General features: G+C 39.3%; 2 protein-coding genes across 2 annotated transcripts; one reads left to right on the top strand and one right to left on the bottom strand.

Annotated features, from left to right (window-relative positions):
- Positions 1-407: 407 nt before the first annotated feature.
- Positions 408-19,472, bottom strand: hps3 (HPS3 biogenesis of lysosomal organelles complex 2 subunit 1). The gene is made up of 25 exons (XM_039811520.1): positions 19,093-19,472; positions 17,811-18,003; positions 17,618-17,689; positions 16,761-16,854; positions 16,482-16,555; positions 15,904-16,014; positions 15,281-15,347; positions 14,764-14,846; positions 14,193-14,307; positions 13,529-13,685; positions 13,340-13,422; positions 11,342-11,516; positions 11,053-11,134; positions 10,770-10,927; positions 10,490-10,591; positions 7,994-8,102; positions 7,181-7,443; positions 5,565-5,742; positions 4,954-5,187; positions 4,357-4,554; positions 3,953-4,156; positions 3,699-3,803; positions 3,347-3,553; positions 3,118-3,205; positions 408-1,352 (listed from the first exon to the last, which is right to left on the bottom strand). Exons 2-25 carry the CDS (start codon positions 17,859-17,861, stop codon positions 1,225-1,227), a joined length of 3,138 nt encoding a protein of 1,045 aa, XP_039667454.1. The 5' UTR covers positions 17,862-18,003; positions 19,093-19,472; the 3' UTR covers positions 408-1,224.
- A 120-nt stretch (positions 19,473-19,592) lies between these two features.
- Positions 19,593-25,912, top strand: LOC120565508 (zinc finger BED domain-containing protein 6-like). Its single transcript, XM_039811354.1, has 4 exons — positions 19,593-19,957; positions 20,482-20,678; positions 25,495-25,568; positions 25,657-25,912. The coding sequence occupies exons 1-4, from the start codon at positions 19,715-19,717 to the stop codon at positions 25,863-25,865; spliced, it is 723 nt and encodes a 240-aa protein (XP_039667288.1). The 5' UTR covers positions 19,593-19,714; the 3' UTR covers positions 25,866-25,912.
- Positions 25,913-26,687: the final 775 nt, after the last annotated feature.

The raw sequence follows: 26,687 nt of genomic DNA, 5'->3' as shown, positions 1-26,687 counted from the left end.
ATTTCATCATTAACCTGATGATTGAGTCACTTTTGATTTTAACTCCATGAATAAATTGCGCTCTAAAATGATCTACTTTAGTGTCTTTGCTAGTCAAGTAGGATATTTTTTGAACTTTGTATCCAAACAGCCCAAAACAACTGACAGCTGAATTACTTAAGTTTGCAAAGACGTAGCCTATACAACACCACAGTGATCTACTATCTAATCATGTTTTTCCCTGGGTCAAACTGAAAAGTGTTTGTTTAAAGTCACACCTTATTTCTCTGGTGAAAATGTGTTGACTTAACAAAACCACACACTGAACGATCTGTAATCAATGTGTCAGTCAACTGAGGCAGCAGCACAAGGAATCTTTGCCTGTCAGCAACTTCATGCACTCAAACTTAAACCCACAAGAAACTCAATTAGTAAACTATTCTTTACTAACTTACATGAGTTTCACATTAACCAGATGACGCTTCATAAGCAGGAATCAATAGTTTCTTCGATTTATCTTAGGAGGAAGAAACTTCAATAAAAGGTTAGCAGGAAGTTGTGAATACTTGCTGCATGAGTGACAACCAATGACATTTTTCTGGCTTATTGACAACAATCTCACAAGACACGTTTGTGGCAATATAAATGATTCCATAGCTCTGAAGTGCTTTAAACTTACTGCCTATCTGATGAATTACAGGACTAGTTTCAGGAATACAAACATAAATAAAAAATAAATTCTCATTGAAACAAAAATGACAACACATCACAATATTAATGGAGAACACAGAATTACAAAGCAATATCCGCATACAAACATGAACTTGCAGGGAAACTGAAAAACAATTTTTGATTCATATCTGTGCTCTATATACTGTAGTCTGTTCAGTGTATCCTGCAAATTAGATTCTTTTCTATATCTACTACTATTTCTCTATATCTAAGTCATCTAAAAACACAGAGCATACATCACCCAAGTAACTGATTACATGTTCAATTTAATTGCTTAATACTCAAAAGTTGGTCGAGTATTAAAACCTGTACATGATTGATGAAACAAAGTGCTGGTCAGAGCATAGAGATTACATATTGTGTTTTCAGTGTTACCATGGTTGAATAATCCTCAAACACCACTGCTAAGGGCCTGCAGCAGTGTGTGTGTGTGTGTGTGTGTGTGTGTGTGTGTGTGTGTGTGTGTGTGTGTGTGTGTGTGTGTGTGTGTGTGTGTGTGTGTGTGAGAGACAGTCATGCTAGCAAGTGACTCTGGCTACAAGTCAAGAGGTGAGGCAGGAAGTAGAATGCCGTGCCGTCGTCAGGCATCAGTTCCAGGAACTCTGTGGGGCTCATCTCCATGGCAACCACAACTAGAGTCTCTGTTGGCATGGAAACCGGCCACGTTAAAATCCCAGGGTCAAAACATCACATCACAGACATATGGTCTTTTTTTATTTCCATGCAGTATTCTTACTTGTCAAAACCAGGTGCCTACTTTACCCACAATGCAACTTGACTTGCAACTAGACATGTAAAAATAATTTGATGTGTAAAATAAGTGGAGCTTCCCTTAGTAGTGTTAATATGTTGGCTTGTATTGCTATATAAAATTAGATTCTACAAAATATTTAAATTTGTCATATTTTATGTATTTAACTAATCAATCTTGTCTTCTGTAAATACTATTTACCCAGGTGAAGGTCTAAATGCTGTTTCAAATCTTCTCTGTACTGCCAGAAATAAACTAGAGAAAAGCTAGTGAGAAAATATAGAATCCTTTATCTATTTATCTGTTCTGTTGACTTAAAAAGTAATCAAAGTAGCATGGCTGGTAGCTTACCCAGCCATGCTACTTTGATTACTTTTTTTTTCAGTTGGTAGAGTAGGCACACATATATAGGTTTATTCCTTAACGCAGCGGCCGTGAGTTCGACTCCGACCTGCGGCCCATTGCTGCATGTCATTCCCCCTCTCTCTCCCCTTTCATGACTTCATCTGTCCTATGGAAATAAAGCCCTAAAAATAGGCCTTTTCGGAGTTAAACTCTACAAGCGTACACACACGCACAGGGGAGAGAGAGATACCCGTTTCTCTTCGGGAGACTTGTTTAAAAGGTACTCTAAGCGATGTCACGAGTTTTTTAGGCTACAACATTTTTTGTCACATACAGCAAACATCTCCTCACTATCCGCGAGCTGCCGGTCCCCTAAACACACTGTAAAAGAACGCGGTCTCTGTAGAAAGCCTAGTCTCCACACCAACAAAAACATAGTGATCCAACCTGGACCATACAAACATACACAAACCGTGTTCCAGCGTTCAGCCAATAACGGACAAGAAGGATTTGGGGTGGGGGTTGGGTCAACAAGAAGTAACGTCACCCAACATCGCTTAGAGCACCTTTAAATTATGACAAATATGCTATATACATTAGATTTAGTATTTAGTTCATACTTTTTTTGGTGTATTTGTTTTCTGATTTTAACGCTATAAAGACCGTTGCCGTGCTTGCATCACTCCCTTACCCCTCCTATAGTCCCTATGGCCACTTGGCCAGTGCGAATGCAAATGGACCCCCCAAACGGATTTGGGGGAGAGTAGTTAGTAGATCTGCTTAGAAGTGGACTTTTCCTATAACTACATTCCTGTACTTGGTCAGAAAGCGGCTGTGTTGCTTTAAAATAAATAGAGATGGTCCGATACCACTTTTTTGCTTCCCGATACCGATTCCGATACCTGAACTTGCGTATCGGCCGATACCGAGTACCGATCCGATACCAGCGTGTCATATATTTCATTATGTTTTAACATCTGTATACTACTATCTCTGTATGGATGTGATATGATTTCTTTCTTTGTTGTCGGTCTGGCTCAGGTTAAACTCTTTGTGAAACATGAACAAACGCAAACAAGGAATGCCCCAGAACTTTCTTTTATAGTTATAATGAAAAAGAACATAAATAAACTACTTTAACGTAGATTTTCTTTAGGGCTTCATTACGTGGTATCGGATCGGTGCATAAACTCCAGTACTTCCCGATACCGATACCAGCGTTTTAGGCAGTATCGGAGCCGATACCGATACTGGTATCGGTATCGGAACATCTCTAAAAATAAAGTACCGGGGTACTTTTGACAGACTACCTTTGAGAGCAGACAATAGGATGCTGTTGTCTGCGGCAGCTCTCGTCCTGTTACAAAGCTCTGGGAGCAGCTTCTGCCACCATAACACCTGCAGAGATTAGACAAGACAGAAAGGGTAACACTTCTGATAATCACTGTCTAAACTTCAAAATGTACAGACGTGAAACAGAGTAAGGGCAGAGTGAAATAGTGACAAACTTCACAGTTCAGGCTACTGCTCAGTACAGACCATATGTTTGTCTTGTAACTGGTGGTTGGCGTAGGCTATGATGGCCTGAGGACATCGGTCCAGCAGCTTTTCAATGCTCCTGTCATACTGCCCCCTTCTGGTTGTGCAGAGGAGGTGCAGGCTGAAGCCCCATAAGGATTCCTCTGACAGACGCTCCATCAGAGGCACGACGGAGCCCACGGAGAGGGACGGACCACACAGGAGAGACTGGAGACAGACAGATCATGAATCACAATCTTTGTCTTACATTTAAACAAGTTGAAGTCATACGTTTAAAAAAACATTCCCTTGCTCAATTTAATATATTCAGAGTTTTTGAGAAGCAGACTTATTTTATTCATTGACAAATTACCTGCAGTTTGTACAGCGCCTCCTGGTGTTGGGAGCTGGTATTTTGAGCTGGATTGAGAACAGTGAGCCACGGGTACAGAGCACCGTAATGGGAGCATGAGTTCATCTGAGACACAAACAACCATGCAGGCCACTGTTCATAGGAATTGATTTCTGAACATCATGATATTTATACACAATCATATTTTTTAGCAGTAGATTTAGGTGGTGGTCAAACATCACCAGGCATTTCACGAGCATCTGACAGAAATGTACCAGATCGTCTGCGCTCTTCAGCGGCCTGCGTCTCGAAGGTGCGTGTGGTTCGTTGGGGTGTGCATCCGACGTCGTGTTTGTCAGTCGGTCGATGTAGACGGACACCAGTCGGAACAGAAGTTCCTGGATGACAGCTTCCTGTGAGGAGGCCATGAGCATCGCCTCCCAGAAATCCACCTGTAAGCAATTCTCACAGCCCAGCTCCTAGAACCAAAACACACAGTCACACACATATATGTTTTTACTGCTATTCTTTTCTAGATCTTTCATGGGGGATTGATCAAAATGGACTAATTAGGACACCTTGTTTTAAATCATCTTGTCTAGTAATGTGACAAATCAGTAAGATAATTGGACTTCTGGCCTCGTGGCTATAAATTAATAGGAGCCGGTGACACACGGACCTTAAATATGTGACCAGCCTGTTCCAGCTGGACTTTGTTGTTTTCATGTAAAGCCACCATGGCAGCCACTAGCAGTCCTGGTTGGGACTTTGCCAACTGGCGAGTCAACGCTGTGGGACGGATGTGTGTGTGCTGGCCTCCACCTCCGCCGTGCAGCAACAGCCTTGGCTCCTCGATGAACCCGTACACCAGCAGCATCTGAACACAAACAGACAGACCTCTGGTTTCCATTGTTCCCAATTATTGATGCATTTACCCTTGACTACACTGTAGGAATTACTCATATCCAGTCAGGAAATGTACAATGTCTTAAAGCTTTATAACTTGGCACAGTAGTTGCACCCAGGAAATAAGATCAGAGCAATTTATTGCAAACTGCAAATGTGCTCCATGTTCTTTCTCTGAAATACTGTAATCAATAATTATTTAATGCAAACATTAAAGAAAGGTTTAGGGATTTACACAAACAAAATAAACTGTACAAATAGCAACACTGGTGTGAAAATATTCATCTATCAAATGGCTTTTATTTGCATTTAAAAAAAATAACTTTTTGAAAATGTAAACTCTAATCATTTGTGTTCCCTCCCCTCTAACCTCAGCATGTCTTTCCATCAGCTGTCTGTACTGTGGCAGGTCATCCAAACGCAGCATCATGGTTGCCATGGTGATTGTCAGAGGAACCGACACGCCAGCTGTGGCCTCCAGATGTTGTAAGACTTGCAGCGTCTGGGCAGGACTGATGTTTATCACGGGTGGGCTTGCACACACACTGACGAGCTGTGAGGGCTCTGATTGGCTGAAAATGTCTATGACCTCATCAGCTGTTTCCTGCAGAGAGATATTTATTTTATATATATATATATATATATATATATATATATATATATATATATATATATATATATATATATATATATGTATATATATATGTTTTGTGTGTTGTGTATGGGGTGTGTGTGTTTATGTGTGTGTGTGTGTGTGTGTGTGTGTGTGTGTGTGTGTGTATGTATGTATGTATATATATATATATATATATATATATATATATACATACATACATACACACACACAACACACTCCACATAGTCACAATAAATGTAATACTGTAATGTATTTCATATGAAACCTTCAAAACAGATCTGTAAATAGTAAAAGTCTCCCATCGTAACAAGTCTGAGCGTGCACATGTGAAGCTTTGTCTGTACCTGACTGAGAATCTGCTCTGTTTCTTCTAACAGGTAATGCTTCAGGTAGAACAGGAAGCCAGGGCCGTAGGAGTGAGGGCTGCTGGGAAGTGGGTGGTTCCTGGCTATGATGTCTGTGACTGACAGACCAGACATCCGGTAGTACGGCAGAGCCAGGTGGCAGTCCTTCTGACTGCCCCTTAAAGAACAGAAAACGATATAATGAGTGCTAAAATATCTTTTAGTCTATCAACACAAAATAAATCAAGTCTTCTCAAATGTGAGTATTTGCTACTTTTCCTGGATTTTTATATCACTTTTGGTTTTGGGACTGTTGGTCAGACAAAACAAGCAATTTGAAGATTTCTTCTCTAGGTAATTGTGATGGTCATGTTTTACTATACTCTGACATTTTATAGATTAAACAATAAATCAAATCAGCAGATTATTCAATAACAAAACATAATTGCATTCCTAAATAGAAGAGAATATTAAAACTTAACACATACCACACAATGATAACCACTGCAATGATGTGACTGAAATTATTTTAAAAGGTCCAATGTGTAGGAATTTCACCCATCTAGCGTTGAGATTATATATCGCAATCAACTCTCTCACACCACACAGTTCAAAGTACGTATTACAGCTACGGTAGCCTTTGTGCTTCAAAAAGTCTCTTGCTCTTTTCCATATCCTTTTTCTTTTTCTGGGCGAAGAAGAAGACTCCTGTTCCTGAAATTTGGATAGAATATGTGTTGTCCTCCATGTTTCCTTCTTCAAACTTGCCAGGGACGGGAAGCTACGATACCCATTAGCAGCATTAGCAGCACCTGGGAGTTTATCATGTGACAGTGAAAACGCAAAAGGCGGAGCAGTATGTTCTGTATGTACCTTACCGGCTAACGTATTTAAAGATGGCGCATGAATATGGAGCGTCTACCCCAGTTCATGCGAATGCAAATATATAAAATTTCAAGGCAAAAGGAATACTTGGAATTGATGGTGGTGGTAAATAGTCATAAAAAAGGACAAGTTTGTGAATAGGCAACACAGATTTTGATAATGAACAACTAAACACGTTACACAATGGACCTTTAACTGTAAATGTTTAAAACTCAGAATTCCAATGTTATCTCCATGGCCTAAGAAAGTTCGATCAATATTTGTGAACATGAGCTACTCCCTCTCAAAGGCAGACACCAGAGAAGTAAGTCTCAAACTTGTGATGTTATCAACTATAGAGTCTGGAGTTGCTCCGTAGACAATGTTTTCTCAGTGTCATATAATATATTTTTCCCAATTCATGGTCTATGGAGCAGTTTCACACTTTATACTTGATGACATCACACATTTCAGTTTTATCACTCTAGTTTTTGGATTTTGGAGAGAGTTGTTTATGTTTATTCACATTTTTGGACCGTCTTAGGCCATAGTATATATACAGTATAACATAAGGATTTTGAAAATGGGTATAGTTCCCCTTTAAACCACTTGAGGTGAACAAAGAACAGATTTTTATTTGTATCTCTCTAAGGTATTTTGGTCCCTAAATATGTAAATTGGTGCATCATCTTCTATAATATAAGAGAACCTTAGTTCATATTAAGCAGTGTGTGCATGTACGTGTGTGTTACCTGCTAAAACAGTCTCCCAGCTGTGCACAGTTCTGCCTCAGTGCTTCCTCCAGTTCCTGAATGCCTGTCTGGACAGCTGTCTGTTTCTCAGCTGGTCCATCTGTATCTGTCTGCAGAGACACCGTGGGATTACCCTCGATGTTTCCTTGCTGCTCTGGTGTTTGGAGTAAGGAGGCACGGAGGAGGAGGTGAGCTTCACTGAGGAGGTGCCGAAGGCTTTGGGCCTGCGGGTTGGTCTCCGCATACCGCTGGCTGTATTCAACCTGACACACGGAGACACACAGGGGAGTATACAGACTCAAGAACATGCAGTATACATCTTCAGTAAGGTTCAAGTATTCAGAGAACAAAATGTTTTTCTTATCCAGTCTACTCCTAAAACCTTACTTTATTAAAACAAGTTAAAAAAAAACAAAAAAAACCCGGAAAGAATACGACAGGTAGTCGGACTAGATTTAAAAAATAAACCTGATTTTGGAAAATATTTGAAAACAGAATAATTTGCAATAGAAACAGATCTCATTACGCTTGCTAATGTTGTAACTTTAAAATAAAAATAAAACTTTAAGGAATCTTTACTGAGAAATGCATGTCACAGTCGAGGGTCTTTTCATGTAGTTGGTTTTTGATTTTAGTTTTCACGTTCCTTTCTTTTGCTTTTCATGTTCAACACACGTTTTTTTGTTCTGGTTCCATTTCTTTAGTCTTTCATGATTATCATTCATACTTGTGCATTAATAATATAAATATAAGTACAAAAACACAACAACAGGAAGAACAGACATTGAGTTTAAGTGAGTATGTTTGTGTTACCATCTCTTGGTAAAGAGTGAGGGGGGAGACGGTGTCGACCACATAGAGGTTCCATCCGTGTCCTGCTGAGCTGGTTTCTTTGGGAGAAGAGATTGTCCACTTCCTGCTCCTGAGGTCAGAGGTTACACAGAGTGGGTTACGGAAAAAAATGACCATAAACGAAAAGAATCTCAACGTTTTATCTCTATAGGTTGTGAGACTAATCTCACAACCTGCAGACTCAAAGTGAATTTCCCGCGATTCATGGAATCACTTAAGTCAACATGAAAGGACAATGAGTAAAAATGTAAACGTGCATTGTTTTGGCTACAGTCTGGAGTCTAGAAACTGAGATTCAGCCTAAATATCTCCCATTTAATTTTATTTAAATTAAAGATATAGGATTATATAACACCTAAAAATGTAATAGCAATAGTGAATGTTCTCTGCTGCTTCTTCTTTACCTTCATTTTTGGTCTTACTGTGGACATGCTTATATATATTTATAATTATTGATTTTTTTAATCTAACCGTCTTTGTGAATGTATCTTTGAAGATGTTAATAAACTGAAAACATGCACAATCAGTATACTGAACATTTCAATAACAGGTATTCCATGAACCGTGTGGAGAAATGTTTCCTGCTTACGTTTTATGACATTGCACATGTATTAGAAACTAATAAATAAATAAATAATAAATAAAATTAACCAGAGAGGGTTTCATACTACTGTCTGCATCACGATCATAATCACAGTAAAGAACAACCTTTTGGGTACAGTTTCTATCTAATCCAGCACAATCTACTGACTAAGACTAAAACATATTACTATATTATGCACAAACAAACAACGGTTAGTGAACTGTTAGTGAACAGGTTAACATGGTGGAAAGGTAATCTGGGGCTCCTGTGGCTCATGCTGTGGCAGCTGGTCACACAAGTCACGGCATGTGGCCTCAGACTTGCGGTTTGATTTTTAATACAAATTACAAACAGTCTGTCTACAAAACAGAGAGAGACTTTATGAATGATCTCAGCAAGTTTACAATCCCACCTGGGTTATCCAAAGGACAGACTTAGACCAGATATGAAGTTTTGGGAGTTCCCACATTACGTGTCAAAGACTTGTTCTTATATTTGGCGGTGTAAGTAAGATCCGGAATTGTCCGTTAAGGAGGTCACGGATGATGGTAATGGCCAACACTAAATACTTAAAAGGTGCGGCCCTGCCCCTGCAATTATTGGCAGCAGCCATATTTGGAGAAGGTGCAACTATCTAAATCCCACAATTGAATTATAAATGCATGTATTATTAATTTTTAAACATATATTGAAAAAATAAATATGCAGGTGTGTGTGTGTCAAAAACAGATCTTCTTATTTTGGTCCAAAGATAAATTAGTTTGTGAGAAAAAAAGTCACACACACTGGGGGCAGTTAGGGGGGGTGGGTGGGGGTTATTACTGGATTGGTTTAGGAACTAAAACAGAAAGTGTTGTCACTTTTAGACCGAGCAGCAAAGGCACGCAGAACGTCAGATCAAGAATGAACCACAAGCAGAATCAGCTCGATGGTGTTTTTTGCCCCCAACTGCTCCTTCCAGGCAGCGCTGCGACCGCTGCCTTCAAGGCACCTAACCCTAACCAGTGCCTCCCAACGGTGCCTTCCAGGCAGCGCTGCCTGGAAGGCACCGTTGGGGGCAAAAAAACACAGATAAATTGTAAATTGCCGTATGGAGAAACTTGTTTTTAAAGACAAGAAAGAGTCTTCAAGGCATTTGCAGACCATGAATGTTTTTTTATTTATTTATTTATTTATTTTAATGCAAAAGAATTGCTGCTTTCAAATGTAATTAAAAAGTAAAGATTTGTCTTAGTAGGTTGTGGATTTTCAATATCCACTTCAAAAATCTTCAATATGGTTTGTTATTCTTCATTAACGTTACACCAGAAGGTAATGTGCAGTTTAATTACCGGGTTTAGTGGCACCAATATAAATCCCTGATTAACTTCATAATTACAGAATTTAGGTCTGAAATCATGAAAATGCTTGAATTTCTGATTTAATCATAATGGACCTTAATGAATATTCGATCATTTATGGTGATGCAAGGCAGCTCAAAAGGGGCAAGTACATTGTACCATTACTTCCCTTATTTTTTATAAATTAAGTAGGAACTCTAGGACCCTAAAAAGAGTGAGACTGAGGGTCTTACGTGAGGGCAAAGAGAAACTTTGACATGTTGAACGTCCTCTTCAAGGCTTTTGTAATACAGATTTCAGTGACAAATGCAAATAACACAAATAAAGGGCTAAATGGAAGCTGCGAGGAAAAAAGTGGCTTGTTCTGTGACAAACCATCGAGGTTTCCCTTTTAAATAAGGGTTGATATGAGGACTCGGTAGGCAATCATCTGATAAGGGGAGTATGTCCATGGTGTCCTGGCATTGCAGCTTGGCCTAGAAGTGACAACTGAGTTGTGGTGGGGTTTAGGGTTGGGGGTTGGGTTTGTCTTACAGAAAGGGGCGTGATAGAAGGCTCTCCAGAGCCGGCGTGGTTGCGGGATCGATTCCCACCGCCAGGAAAATACCAGTCAGCAAGGTGTGTTCTTTCAACTCGCTAAAATAACATACACACACAGTAAACAGGTTTATAAATGCATGTATGCCCACACACACACACACACACACACAAAACCAGGGCTCATAAAGTTGTCTGGTACCCGCAGGGAGGTGTCTGATGCTTTTCAAACTGAAAGGTGTATGATTTATTATTCTTATACATTTGTGTGACTTACAGGCCTCTGCGATGTGTGGTGCGTTCTGGTTCTTCTGGTGTCTCTGCGTCGGCGGTGGAGAGCAGGATAACATGGCGGCCGTAGACACACAATGAGCGCAGACCGATAAACAGCTGCATCCTGAGCGCGCACACCTCCAGGCTGCAGGGCGGACAGGCCTACACACACACAGACACAGACACACACAGACACACAGACACAGACACACACACACACACACACGAGACTGAACCATTCTGTAAATGAACCAAGAGGCCACAAAGTTTTAAGGTTAGGCTTATACCTTGATGGTGGTGTCGATGTAGGGGTCTTTAATCCTGGCTGCTACTGCTGAACAGCGCACTGTGAAACACTGCAATGCATTCCTATCAGACACACACATAAATCAAGATACAAACTTACTTAAATGCCAAACACCAATCTTCAGACTACAGTGGTAAACATATTCCATCTTGAATAACTCAACGTTACTTTAAATCATTTGTCCAGACATGGATGGGAATGTTTTTTTACAAACTGCGATTCAGTGAAGACGAACTGCTTTCCGTATCAAAATCAGACTGCAGACTTACTTTGTTATGACGTGCAACAGATGGTCTGTTAGCACCGCCTCCAGGACCTTCTCTGGATACTGATAGGCTGAGAGAAGCTCGACGCCACCCTTCAGACTGTACAGGTAGCCGGCGGTGGGGAGAGAGAAGAAGCAGAACACACAGGTTGGTTCTTCCAGATACACTGACTGGTTACCTGGAGAGAGAGAAAGACAGAAGCAGAAACTAAGTTTGACCAAAACAGTCAAGGTCCACTTAAAAGCTTTGTCCAGAGCTTTGATGGAGTTAAGTGAACAATGTTGTGGTTACCAATTCATCTACACAGTTATTGTGTCTGTTATGGAGTCCTAAAACCTTAAAGCTACATTGTGTAAGAATTTCCCCCATCTAGCGGTGAAATTGTATATGACAACCAACTGAATATTACTTTCTAGCCCCCCCCAATTCCGAGCGCTTTCTAACTCCTACGGTGGCCGAACCTGAAATTAGTGACGACTTCGTCCGTGAGTGTTCCTTCCAATGTAATAATAGTTTTACGTTATTTTGGTAGCATTTCATTGCTAACATCAGCTATCAGGTTCCCAAACATATGCAAGCTAATGTTAGTAAAGTATCACTACTATCGTTATTCTGTATATTGTACGAGATTAATAGTGTAAGACAATATTTACAGCGTAGGAGAGAAGCAACAGAGGTTTGTGTGTTCAATATATTTCTCTGAGCAGTATGAACAATGTCAATGAAACCGAAATTAGCTCTTAGTATCTCAATCGTTTACAAGCAGCTGTTCTAGTTCTAGCTGTGTGTGAAATCACAACACATAAGATTACGTTTATGTGACAAGGTAGACAATCCTTTTTCATCATTGACACGATGAAAAGTATCCTAGACGTCGTTCTAGCGCTATGCACAACCATGCTATAGTTAGCCCGCAAAGTAGCAACTATAAAACTTTGAATTTACACAAATAGGCAGAATTACCTCTCGAGGAGAAAGCAGGCAACTTCGGTGTCCTTTTTAAATCCTTGCTCCTTATGAGCTCTTTCCATCTTGGAAAAGCCATTTGAATATTAACTTTGATCTTGTTGCCTTGTCGTTTTAATTCTCTTTTTAACTTCCTTCAAATCTGCCTGCAGTCGCAAGTAATCTTCTCCCCCTCCCTCCCTGGCATTCGTCAAAGTCAGTGCCACTGAGTGAAAAGCGCAAAATACGGAGGTATGTCCCTCTTTGGCTAATGTATTTTAAAGATGGAGGCGCTACATTGTGGCCGTCATTTGCGCGAGTCGCTCACATGTATTCTGAATGATTCTGAATGGCAGATTCTACGCGTACGAGAATACTTTGATTACTTGGTGGAAGTAATTACACATGAATGAGCACATATTTGTGAAAGAAAAAAGGAGTTTTTGCTAAAAAACAAACAAATATCAACTCAAAAAAATTACACAATGGAGCTTTAAAATCTTGTTTTGCCAGTAAATGAAAATCACATAAGTTCACCTATTTCCATTACTAACCAACTTTCACTTTAAGAGAAGAAGCTTAACTGTTCTGCTTGGCTTAGCCACCCACGGATTGCGATTTACAAATCAAGCCCAATGTTTTATGAATATCCTAGAATTATGTGTGATTGTACTGATAATTGGGGTAGCAATCAGCCTTATTCAGATTTTTTTCAGGATGTTAATTTTTTTTAAACTTCTGAAAGAAGGGAAACTGCACTGATGTAAACTGGTAGGATTTCTCTTTAGAAAAACAGATCTTGAAGGTGTGGATGGAGTTGCAGTGAATGCTATGCAGGGCTTTGCTGCAACAGAGCAGGCAGCTCATTGGAGTTAAATTACGTTATAACTGTCCAGAATATATTTATGGTTTGATCAAAAGTTGTTCTGACATACAGGGAATACATTGAGTAGTAATCCCAATCCTGTGACAAGATGCTGCTTTTATACTGACATCATATATATATATATATATATATATATATATATATATCTCATACTGTATTGGTGTACTGACTGGTGAACAGCGGGTAGAGCTGTAGGGAGTGGAGTTGAGTCTCCTCCACATTGCAGCCCTGGAAGAAATCTGGAGTAAAACGCCTGCAAGAGAGAAGTGACACAAGTTAAAATACGCCTCACATAGCAACAATACGCTCACTGTAAAGATCTAAAGGCTAAACTGTTTTTTAGAAATATACGCACACACCTGAAGAGAACATATGACAGCGTGTATTGCCCTGTACTGTCCTCCAGCCCGGTCTTTTCAATGCTGACAGGGATGTCACAGTCTTTAGCTCGATCACCGAGCAACTCCTGGTGTCTCTGAAGGACCAGAAAGTCAGCCTGGTCTTCTAGATGATCGGCTGCACGCACACACATACATAAGTACACAGACAAACGCATCACAAATGACTGTTGTGTGTTCCGCCACAATAAAGCTCTTGTGAAGGTGTGAAGTGAAATTCTCTCTCGAAAGTCAAAAAAAAAATTCCACAAGACATTAAGGTCTCAAAGCTGATTTCACCTCTTTCAATATGTGCTTCATGGCATCAATTTTGAAAATAATTTATGATGAAGCTTGTTTCGGGGTGCCTTTGGAGTGTTTCAACCAATCACATTCAGCAGTGGTGGTTGCCACTTTCCTGGTCCAACCTCAGCTCCACTGAGGCCTCGTCCCTTTGCCCCAAAATTGGATTTTCTGGATCCGCAACAGACAAAAACTGCCGCCAGTAGTAAACCCCAATGCAATACCCAAAATGTCTTTTCAGAAACCTAAAAGTTACGTCACTGACTTACAGTCTGTAACCTAAACATACCCCAAAAACATGCAGAGATGGCATCAATCATTACAGAGGGCAACAAACACTGACTTTTCTTTGGGTCTGATGATTCGTCCAAGGTATTCTGTTCACAGGATGAATCCAGTTTAAGAACCAGCACCTCCAGCTCCGCATGCACCGCCACATACCCTCCACACAGCGCCACCTACAGGGCAGAGGAGGTGTCAAAGGAACCAAGCCACAGACAATATCAATATCAGAAGTTTGAACTTCAGAGTCTCACGTTTCTGAAATTATCAAAAACTACTTAGGATATTCCCTCTATTTGTCTTTTGTTCCAGGTACAGTACATACTGCCAACTTATAATTGTTGTAACTGATGATCACTAACATATGTCAGTTGTTTAAAGGTTTTCAGCAACAACAACAAAATGAGTTGAAAGTTGAAAACACAATGTGACTATAGGACTGATATTTCTTCTTTAATTTATAACAGTATCTGATAAAAATTGGATTATGCACATACTCAACAAGAGAAACCAAATATCAGAACAGTTAGTATGGGTGTTATTTATTAGTAAGACTGTGAAGCAGATACAGAATTGAACTATGAGGAAAATAAAACCAAAAACAACAGAAAGTAAAAGTGAAAAAGAAGTACCTTTTTAGGCTTGATTTTTTGAAGATGCAGGATAACTGAGCGTTCAAAATCCAGGCAATTTTGGTTTGAACTTAAGGTCTGACCTAAAAACAAAGAAAGGACGGATCAGTCGGAGCAGGAAACCACGGAAGAGTCAGCAAAGAGGACATTTTTTCTTTCATCACAGCCCCTTACCTCCTGCAACACTAGTCATACAGTAATATGCTTTGTTTACAAGCACATTGTTCACATTTAAGGTCAGTACAAAGGCACCAGTGATTTAATGACGTACAGTTACACATAATGATGGAATTACATAGAGAACTCATTTTGTCTCACATTCTTGGAGACTATTATCTATGTGAGGACTCTTAATATATAGAGCCTACACAGGTAATACACTTGGAGAGTTTTTTCTTTTGGTAACTGGAATACCCCTCTCCAGTTAACAAAGTATACACTTTATACAAGTTTTGGTACAAAATGAGTCTTTGCCTGAAAATGTGTTTACGATTGTGTGTTACTTTCCATGAGTTACCTTGACTCTGACTGGAGCTCTGCTGAGAGTTCGGCCAGGTGCTCTGAGGGATCTGCTGACTCTGATTCTGCAAGGGGAGGGGGGTCCAGAGAAAGAAACAAACATTAAGCTACTGCAACATTTACTGTTTCAATAAGAGCCCACTAGGTAGTAGTGGATAAGTGACAATGACAAAGCATGCTTTATAGGAGAGATTAACTCTCTCTAATACATGTACCACATATGATATTTTAATACCGTTTGAAGGCTTAAAGACATAATGAAATGGACATTTTAATTTTAAACTGTAACAGTGTTTCTTAAATGGTGACCTCATCCTGCCTCAGTAGGTCTGAACATATGATCTAACCAATAACAATATTTTAGGTAATCCCGCCTGCCTGCCTCTGCTATGAAATCAAACAGCTCTTCTCTCTTTAACTAATAATACAACGATTTACACTTCAGAATAATCCTTCACTGTGTTACGTCCCTCTCCAACAAATTACAGGAATAATTTATTATATAATTGCATCATGTTAAGAAAGTAAGAATCAGTTTTTAAATTAAGATAATCTATACAAAGTCTACAGAGGGAAGCTGCATAGTCTCTGCTGGTTCCCTAAAAAAAAAAAAAAATGGACTTCTGTGGACAGAGGGATCTCAATGATCTCCATCTGCACTCCGCCCTGCACAGACGCTCCACGCAGCAAGTGGCCCAACAAACGCACCCCGACACGAGCCTTCCCCTCCGCCTGAATAGAAAGCAAGAAATAAGTACATAAAAAAAATACATGGAGTAAAGATGTTAATATTGCAGTAGATATACAGATCAAACATCATTTTAAAACTTCATATTCAGACATTCATTGAATTCATAGCATAAAAAAGCTCATTTGTCTTTGGTATATTTCCACACACACATTAGTAAACCAGGTTTAATGTTAATGCCACAATAGAGTACCTGATTATAATCACAGGCAATTTTCCCTCATAGATAAATTGCTTTCTAGTTTATTTTTTGTTTAATAAAAGCTGCTTTATGTTTTATTCTACTCCCTAGTTTAGATCACATCAAAGTGATAATATGGTCTAAATTAAGATCACAAATCTTTATCTGAAATCAGATCAAAGACAGAAAGAAAAAGAATAGGGTGTCCTTACATTTCATAACACTATGATATAAAGTACTTGTGAGAAAGCTAAGCTGGTCAGTGTGTACCTGGTAGCGCCAGTTGGTGTAGGCTCTCAGGTAGGTGGCGCTGTTCTTTTCCTCTATGGTCACCAGATAATCTCCTGGATGTCGGGAGGGAGGTAGAAAGGAAAACAAAGCAAGCATGTTAAAATGTAATTCTCTCTTAACTCACACTGTAACCACGACTGCTGCCAGCTTCCCTTGCTCAAACAAATAAACTGCTACAGGTGAATATATCGATACTTGTTGTAGTTGCTGTTGCAGAGAGACAGAGGATGACAGAGAGTTTGTGTTTTGTTTTTTTACCAATCTTGCTGTGCTGGATGCTCTTCACAGTGCCCATGGTGGCAAAGCGACAGATGAAAGGGCAGCCCTCTTGCTCCACACTGTAGGCCTCCACCTTGGTTGAGTTCAACACATCACAACGTGGTCAGTATGCTGCAGAAACCTTTCATCTCCAAAGGTAATCTCTTAAGAATTAAGATAAACTGATGAGCGCTGTGACTCATGAGTATTCCCACAATCTGCAGACATTTAGGTCTGTTATTTATGAGGTTACACTGATACTGTATTAGTCTCGCATTGCCAGACCTTCCTCCACAGCGCTGCGGAGGAGGGTCTGGCTAGTCCACACAGCATTCTGGGATGGGAGAAAAACGTGCTCTGGTTTATTGCCATTTCTTTAAACCAATCACAGTCCTTTTGGGTGGCACTAAGGAGCTCAAAATAGCCTCGGGAAGGAACTTGTTTTGGTGGAGCATGTGTACGTTCAAACGCTGTTTTAGTCGTGCAACAGAAAACTCAGATTGGACAGATAGTCCAGCTAGCTGTCTGGATTTACCCTGCAGAGATCTGAGGAGCAGTTAACCATTCTATTATTCAAATTCTAACACAAAGAAAGCGGAAGGTAACGGACATCCGGACGAAAAGAAGGACATACGGCGAAATTTGCAGTGTGCAACGGAGCAAACCCGGAAGTGGAAGATCGTAAATATAGACTAATACTGTATATAAGGAATAATATTAGCTTTTCAATAGTTCTGGAATATCAATTTAATGAGGTATAATAGGTTTTATCAATGAGGGTTTAGTTTTTCTTGTCACACAAATAAATTCCAAAAACAGGATAACTATGGTTTAAAAATATACATATTTAAAGTAACCTTGCATCCACCAGCAGCCACCACGAACAAGACACCACCTCCACAGCAGACCAGTCCAGGCTCCTGCTCCACCTGAGACACAGAGAGGGAAGGTAAATTAGCTTGATACAGACACAAAACAATAGAATTTGGATGATCAGTGGTGATTAGCATTGAAAAAACAACTTGTCAGTATCATCCAGGCTCCCCCTACCTGTACTATCTGCTGTGAGGCGAAAGGATGGCAGTTGTAGACATGCACCATGTTTATTCCGCCTCTTGGAGAGAGGATTCAGTCCAGGGTGGAAATTCAATGGTTTACTGCTGCTTTGTCTTCTTTTGATGGCAGAGAAATCTATAAACTCCACTTTGTCTGGGTGTGTTGGAGGTCTCATCCAACAGGACACCTACCATCATTAAAAACAAACAAAACACAAGCTTATTAGAGCTGGACAGTTTATAGATATCACTAGAAATTACTATTTGGTTATTGGACAGGTAAATGGGTCAGTTCACATAATTATAAAAAAAGTTTTTTTCTCATTTGCCTCTTGTATACAACTTTGCACATAGGCTTGCTTTTATTTGACCAGGTAAATGACATGTGACTTTATCATAGGTCAAACATATTCTCATGTTCATCACATGTGGAACAGCATTCCATGTGTGAAAATTCACATTGGTTTGGTTTGGTTATGGCATCTTAAATTTGGATACATTCAAATATAGGCACATTTTATTTTCAGATATTACACATTTGGAATGCAAAACACTTCAAAACGTCCATTTAACATGTAATATGAAGCTGCTCGATTCATCGGCACACAGAGACTTTATCTGCAACTATTTTGATAGCAAAAAAAGATAAATATCCAGTTTCAGCATCTAAGGATGGTAATGATTTGCTGCTTTTTTCTGTCATGTCACAGTCAATTTTATATTTTTGCATTTTGGACTGTTTAAGATGTTTAAGATTTACAGTACATGAACTTCACATGGCCAGTGCAATGGAGATAAATGGAATAAAGCACTGCTGTTATGAAATATTGTTAGTAAAATGCTGAGTGAATGCCTTCCAGTTTGCTCTGGATATCAACCGAAAACTTCACTCAAAACGTTCTAGTCGCCTCTAAAATATCATCCCACTCCTCACATTTTTAAACTTCGATGTTGTGGTCGTCGAAATCGAGGTATTCAATCAAATATATGACAAACTTAAGTTCTGAATCTATCCAAAGTGAGCGTATCAAAATAAAATTAACAACACACATACCCTGACCCATATGCCTGGCAGTCCATCAGCTGAAACAGGACTGTAGTGTGCGATTCTCTAATCGATATCACATGCCACAGTCTTGTGAGCAGCAGAGGGTGTGCACATTAAATTCAGATTAACACATTTTCTTTTTGGTTTACTCACACTGTATATACAGACGGGCTACAGTTAAATAATCTTTACAGAAAAAGCAATGAGAAATTATTTGTAAAATACCTACTTTGCTGCCAGGTCTTCGGTTTCTTCTCTCCTTTTACCCCCGCAGTTTATTTCACACTATATGTCTATGTCACGCTATAAGGTAAAGCAGGAAGTGAACCGTCAACCACAACAACAAAGCACCCGCCCACTCTCGATTTTCATTGGTTTACAATCCTGCTTGTATTGCGTTTGACGTTCTAATTGGCTACCGATCTGACATAATCTAAAGGGTGGATCTGACTCTGTTATGTTTTTTTTTTGTTTCATTACAGAGAGTAACTAAAATCCAACACCAATGAATATGGGGATTTACTAGTGTTGTTGATGGATTCAGGTCCAAATCTTGACATTTTAGTGCAAAGTATTTTAATTCTACATTAGAAGTAGACGTATCGCGTGCCCTAGTGGTTGAATCCCGGCTGATCTGCCCTCGATTGATTGGCATCACGGATGTATTAACAAACCGAAACTGAACAAACTAAACTCCATGGTAAAATCCCGATACACTCTCGCCCAAGCGGATGAAAGCAACAACCGCGTGCGCGTGTGTAGTTTAGTCCCGCCTCTCACCTCGTTCACTGGCCAGGAGCTGCACGTGTGGTATCTCAGGCGCGCGACACGCTACGGAAACAAAACAAAACATGTCGGCGGTGTGGAACTTTTTCAAAGTGTGTGAGAAAAATATAAAATTTGCCATCTGCAATGTATGCAAAAACACGATACCTCGTGGGGGAAACAAGTTAAAAAATTTCTGCACAACAAATCTAATAAGGCATTTGAACACGCGTCACCCGGCGAAGCATAGCGAGTTTCTTAAGCTATCCGCGGCGAGTGGAAGGAAAATGAAGGCTGAACCAGCATCCAAAGCAGCACCTAAACACCAGGTAACCTTTTACACAAACCACTTTAACAGAGCACCCGATTTTATTTTTTTGTTTAGCTTTTCTAGCATGTAGAAATATGTGTTGATTAATTCACACAATCGGTATGTAGGCACCGCGGTACATTATATCAAATGTCCTTCTAGAAATATACTAGTGTACTCGCATGTTGCATTGCTCCTGCGATGAGCTCTTTGTAGGCTACATGCTCTGTCGATTGAACGGACTTTAAGCATGTTGGAATAAGAAAAACAAGATTGACTTTTTGTGATTCTTTACTCATTCACACAGCACGTAGGCTATAACCTGTATGCTGCCAACTGGCGGAGATCCCAATACACTACAAACAGTCAAACGGACATATACTGTAGCTTTATACAGTCAAGGTCGGCTGATAGCAAAACAAAACTAAACGATATATCGACCGATATGGTCCGGCAATCGGTGGCGAATAAAACATTGATCTGGGCATCTCTACTAGTTATAACACAATTATTTTCGAAAAACAGATTCCTGTTCTGTTTCAGCATAAACGAACCACAGAGATCGGGTGCCAGACAGAACCAGACAGCACAAATGATGGTGCTGGAGAAGTTAACAACAGGAGAAGCAAAGGTGAGGTTCCAAGGACGAGATCCACACCAGTCAAAAGGACAAGGTCTGAGGTGTCAACTGATGACTCCAGTCACCAGCCAGATGTAACCAACAGCACAAACTGTACAAGGTAAATTGTTTAGTTCACAGGAGTGCTGTTCAACACAGTATATATACATATATTACATTACATGTAATTTATATATTACCGGTCAAAAGTTTGGGGTCACTTAGAAATTTCCATTCCAGACAGAATACCAGCTGAGATCAGTTGCATTGTTTTTTTAACCAGGGCAGCAGTTTTCAGATTACATTATGTGCTTACATAATTGCAAAAGAGTTCTCCAATGTTTCCTCAGTCAGCCTTTTAAAATGATATCAGATTAGTAAACAGAATGTGCCTTTGGAACATTGGATGAGTGGTTTTGATAATGGGCAATGTAGATATTGCATTAAAGATCAGCCACTTCTTTCTACAACAGTCGAGAACCCTTTTGCAATTATGTAAGCACATAATGTAATCTGAAAACTGCTGCCCTGATTAAAAAAACAATGCAACTGATCTCAGCTGGTATTCTGTCTGGAATGGAAATTTCTAAGTGACCCCAAACTTTTGACCGGTAGTGTATATATTCTACTGGTCAAAAGTTTTAGAACACCCCAATTTTTTCCAGGTTTTTATTGAAATTCATGCAGTTCAATGTCTTATTGTACTCTGAAATGAAAGAATAGAACAAATGAACAATTTAAGTTAAAAAAGAAATCATGGAATCAATTTATAAACCAAAATGTATTCTCCATTTTTGGCTCATCAAAGTATTCCCCTTTGGCAGATATAACAGCTGAACACACTCGTGGCATTCTTTCTACAATGGAAATCAAATATTCTTCAGAAAGTTCTTCCCAACTCTGTTGCAGAAGTTCCCATAAATGTGTGGCACTTGTAGGTTGCTTTGCTTTCACTTTTCTGTCCAGTTCATCCCAAACCAGCTCAATGGGGTTTAAGTCTGGTCACTGTGCTGGCCACTCCATGTTTTTAAGCTTACCATCTTCTTCTTTTTTGCTAAGGTAGTTCTGGCATAGCTTGGACTTATGTTTTGTGTCATTATCTTGCTGTAGGATGAACCCCTGACCAACTAGGCGCATACCAGAGGGTACTGTATAGCGCTGCAAAATGCTGTGGTAGCCGTTTTGCCTTTCACTTTGTACAAATCACCGACTGTGGCAAAACAGCGCCAGACCATCACGCTTCCTCCTCCATGTTTGACAGTTGATGTCACACACTGAGGAACCATCCTTTCGCTTACTCAACGGTGTACAAAAATCCTGCGTGATGAACCGAAGATTTCAAATTTTGATTCATCAGTCCATAGCACCTTCTTCCAGTCTTCAGTAGTCCATTGACGATGTTTCTTGGCCCAGGCAAGCATATTTTTCTTATTCTGACGTCTTAGCAATGGCTTTCTTGCTGCAACCGCTTATTACGACCACTATTAAGCTGTGCTTGAAGCTGTTGTCCTGTGAGCCGCCTATCACGCAAGCTGTTGACTCTCAGAAACTTGTCTTCTGATTCTGTTGTGGCTTTGGGTCTGCCAGACCTCTTCCTGTCAGAGTTTCCCCCAGTTTCTAAGTGCCTTTTGATGGTGAAGAATACTATACTCACTTACACCTTGACTTTCTTCGCAATTTCTCTGTAGGAAAGACCAACATTCTTAAGTGTTATGATGGTCTGTCTCTCTTCCATTGTTAATTGTCTTTTTCCCGCCATTTTTATAGCAACACACTACTTTCGGCAGTACAGTACTGTTCAAATAATGCTCACGAGGGTACGGTACCACAGTTTGTTCCAACAATACTTTTATACAAACAGAGGGGGTTGTAAGTAATCCAGACAAGTTGGAACAGCCCTTTAACCGTCAGTGAAGACCCACTGATGGACGCATGGAGCACCAGACCAGCCTGAACTGTCCCTCCCTCCCCCCCTCACATTGTGATGTGTTTTACAGCAGTTTTATAAAGAGTTCTTATGAGAAATGCTCAGTGATCAGTTAGTAACCCTTAACATCAGTCAGAAACTAGTTCTTACATTCTTATTATAGTGAAGTAAATGCTCCTTTTCCTTAGTTAAAAAACTAGTTTGACTGATAAATCTCAACACAATGTATCAGTACTCAAACGTTTGACATAAATGAAATGAAAGTTGATCAACTTTCAAAACTTGATCAACCTCCATTGCTGCAGAACAGCTTTACGTGTTAACCCATTTGTTGTTCCCTGAAAAAGGCCTTTTTGTAAAATTCTGAAATGTACATTATTTTTTCAGTTTTCGGTAACCTTTCTTTTTTTGTTAACCTTAGTCAGTTCACCACTTACCTTTGTACCATTTCAAGCTATTCACTGGACTTGAACTGCTAAAATTTCAATAAAAAACCAAAATAAATTGACCGGTAGTGTATATATACCGCACAGTTGTACATATAATAAAATATATATATATATTTTATTATATGTACAACTGTGCGGTATCAATGATAATTGTAAAATTACAATTATACTTCATATTGATCACTGGTTCCTCCATCTCCCCAAAGAGCTGCAGGTTTGTACAAACAGCCTGCAGCACATAGAGGTTGAGGAAAACGGGTACAAAGTCCAGCACTGGCTGCACCCCCCATCTGCTCACACATGCATCACCTGTGTATGTAATGAAAAGCAGCATCTTTTTGTGGTGTCATACATGGATAAATATATTATCACCACATGACAAGTAGGCCTACAGGTGGGTAAATTATTTGGGTGCATACTACTAGAATGTTTGAGCAAATCTACCTATAAATCTGTGTGTGTGTGTGTGTGTGTGTGTGTGTGTGTGTGTGTGTGTGTGTGTGTGTGTGTGTGTGTGTGTGTGTGTGTGTGTGTGTGTGTGTGTGTGTGTGTGTGTGTGTGTGTGTGTGTGTGTTTGTGTCCGTTGTCTTTCAAATATCTCGAGGACCATTTGTCCAATCTACTTCACGCTTTGGCTTGCTGGGTACCCAGTTAACTTGGCGTTTGGAATTTGGAGCAGTTTGGACAGTGTTGGATGACCGCACAATAAAGGTTGAGGGAAGAAAAAAAATGCCATAGCTGGCTTCAATTCTTCTGTGTCTACCCTTCACATTAAGATATCAAACAAAACCAAGACACTATCATATTACCGTATTAAGTTGTAAATTTGTATATTTTGTGAGTAAAATCAGACTCTCCAACATAACCAGTAACATTTCTCTGTCAGGTAAATACAGGTAATACAGTTGGGTTGCTTTGGGGTCCTTCTGTAAGTTATTTTGGGGTGCAATGGTTCTGGAGAAAGCTACAAGCAGCTATTCCACAGGCCAAGAACTCGGCCTGTTCCAACCAGGCACATTTTGAACGGGCCCTGTACTGGTATATCTAAAAAATAACTGTGATAATGCTTGATTTTTCACACAGCACCAAGGACAGGAGGTGTAATTTTATTTGAATTTCCCTTGCGGTATTAATAAATGATGTTAAAAACAAAAAAATGAGTTAATAAAAGTAATGTCGCCCTACAGTGTCATTTCACATAGCATCCCGGAAGCCAAAGAGACATGACATGTGACACAACCGTGTCAGCGTCTAGTTTGTGTGAGCCGATCTGTAGGGGTGGGGGGAAAAATCGATACAGCATAGTATTGCAATATTTTCCAAGGCAATACTGTATCGATACACAGACGCCAAGTATCAATCTATTATTATTTATGTGTTGGTCAGTCTGTCCGCTAGACAATCTGATTTTGCAGCAATACAATTGAAGTGAGATGAACAAACAGAGAAATGTATCTTTTTAGATAAAACCGATGTTGACAAAGTTTGACAAAAGCCCATTTTGGGGACATAATTTGAAATTGGGAAAAATTTGAAGTTGGAAAAAAGTTAATGAATGCAATATATCGCAGGATTTTGCAATATGTTTAAAATCGCAATAATATCGTATCGTGACATAAGTATCGTCGTGACATAAGTATCGTTATGATGTCGTATTGTAAGCCTCTGCTGATTCCCACCCCTACAGATCTGCAATGTTAATCAACCACCCAAACCTAACCCGAGTCTGACCCACAAACCGAGAAGGACAGAGGCGGAGTGAGCGCCACTGTACGTGTGTTAGCGCTGCACAATTAATCGCAACTTTATCGAAATCGTAATATCCATATGGCAAAATATGTGTCAAACCATTCTCCATTAAGTATTGTAGTGCTGCAGAGACGTCGAGGCCTACAAATCGTATCCTACAGACTTAAGAAAAAATCAGTTTGGTACATATCCTTACAAAAATCACACTATAATCATTTTAATTTTATTTAAATATTTTTCAATGAGAATAATGATACAAAAATGATAATTCCCTCCAATATTGTGAATCATATCGCAATATCAGTCAGAATAATCGCCATTAGATATTTTCCTCAGATCGTGCAGCCCTAAAGTGTCTGTGTTTGAGAGAGAGACAGAGAGGTAGGAAGAGAAGGTAGAATATTGCACACAATGCTTCTTTCTTTGTTACTTTTTTTTAACAGGCTGCTGGAATGCTGCTTTTTCTCTTCTTTTTGACAAAGCAGCCTACATTTTGTATGTGAATGCATGCATAAGATTAAGATTAAGAATAATGATGTTAATCTTTAATATGATTTTGTAGAGCATACAGCAGCTTCTTTCTTACACTGTCAATAGAAATACTTTATATACCGGTAATATGTAGTCTATATCCACAATGTTCCACTTCCAGGATTGTGGTGCTGCCGGATATTATGCCGGATGTCTTTTTATTTCGGCCAGATGTCCGTTACCTTCCACTTTCTTTGTGTTGGCATTTTAAAATGTTGGTAACAAGCTATAATAAAAGAGTAAACATGTCTAAGTCATGTATTTTATTTTTTTATGCACAGCTTTGAATCTTTGGCAGACCTTCAGGCTTCTAGCTCCCTCAGCTCCTCCACTGCTGAACCCACAACATCCACTGGTACGTATGCTTAACAGTGTTTACATGTAAACCCATGAAAATTCAGCAGTTTCCTAACACATGTTCTTTTTTCTCTCTCTCTGAGCAGGTGACATAGCTGCAAAAAATAAGAAATGGGAAACGAAGATTTTGCGATGTGGACGGTGCCGACAGCCTCACCCTCCAAAGGATCCAGAAGGATTGCTGTTGTGGGTTCAATGTGAATGCTGCCACAAATTGTTTCACACAATTTGCGTAAGCTCAGAGATGGACTTGGATGAAGATGAATTTTGGTGTTTTTGGTGCCTTGATGTTTGATTTTGTTGTCTCTCATAGCTCATAATAAATTCAACGGTTGAACTTGATTTTCTGTATACTTACTTGAATTTAACAGCATTAACATTTAAACAGCTGCTGTTAGACTGCTTCAAAAAAAATCTTTATGGGACCTGAATTGTGTTAACATTATCTTATATTAGATATTGCATTACATTGAGTAGTCGGTGAATATTGCCACCACACTTGCTTTAAAAAAAAAAATATATATATATATGTATGTATGTATGTATGTATATATATATATATATGTATATATATATATATATATATATATATATATGTATGTATATATATATATATGTATGTATATATATATATATGTATGTATGTATGTATATATATATGTATGTATGTATGTGTATACATACATACAGTTTTACAAATTTGCGTGAAATGCATGTTTTGCTAGTTACGCAGTTTTAAACGAGGGGAACCTTTTACAGGAGGTGTTGGTAGGCTATGTACAAAATAATGAAAATAAGGGTCTAACATCTGCAATGTATGTTTTGACTGCAGAAAGGCATCATTTTACATCCAATTGATGCAGCTACTGAAAAATACCACACAGGGGCAGTAGAATACAAAAAAGAAAATGGATTCATGGATATTTATATGGATAAAAGAGACTTGGCAAAATGTATAGCACATGCAGTTGTTCTGTCGTTCGTGACTCCCAAACATTCTTTCAGCACGTTGGAAGAGGAATCTGAAACACATTTGCATGAACAAATACCATAATCATCTTAAAATCGTCCAGCTTCTCTATGCTGTCCGTTTCGTGTGGTGTATACATTGAAAGTA

Source organism: Perca fluviatilis, chromosome 9 (genome assembly GCF_010015445.1).
Source record: "Perca fluviatilis chromosome 9, GENO_Pfluv_1.0, whole genome shotgun sequence".
In the NCBI taxonomy this organism is placed as follows: Eukaryota; Metazoa; Chordata; class Actinopteri; order Perciformes; family Percidae; genus Perca; species Perca fluviatilis.
This window is presented reverse-complemented; position numbering and strand designations above follow the sequence as displayed.

Bases quoted from the DNA above. Each gene is read 5' to 3' on its own strand.
- hps3 (XM_039811520.1), bottom strand. From the start codon at position 17,861: ATGGTGCATGTCTACAACTGCCATCCTTTCGCCTCACAGCAGATAGTA. The intron at 8,103-10,489 runs GTAAGACAAACC...CTCTGACCTCAG, and splicing joins CTTCTATCACGCCCCTTTCT to GAGCAGGAAGTGGACAATCT. The intron at 3,804-3,952 runs GTACATTTCTGT...TTTGTGTCTCAG, and splicing joins TGAAGAGCGCAGACGATCTG to ATGAACTCATGCTCCCATTA.
- LOC120565508 (XM_039811354.1), top strand. From the start codon at position 19,715: ATGTCGGCGGTGTGGAACTTTTTCAAAGTGTGTGAGAAAAATATAAAA. The intron at 20,679-25,494 runs GTAAATTGTTTA...TTTTATGCACAG, and splicing joins AACAGCACAAACTGTACAAG to CTTTGAATCTTTGGCAGACC. The intron at 25,569-25,656 runs GTACGTATGCTT...CTCTCTGAGCAG, and splicing joins TGAACCCACAACATCCACTG to GTGACATAGCTGCAAAAAAT.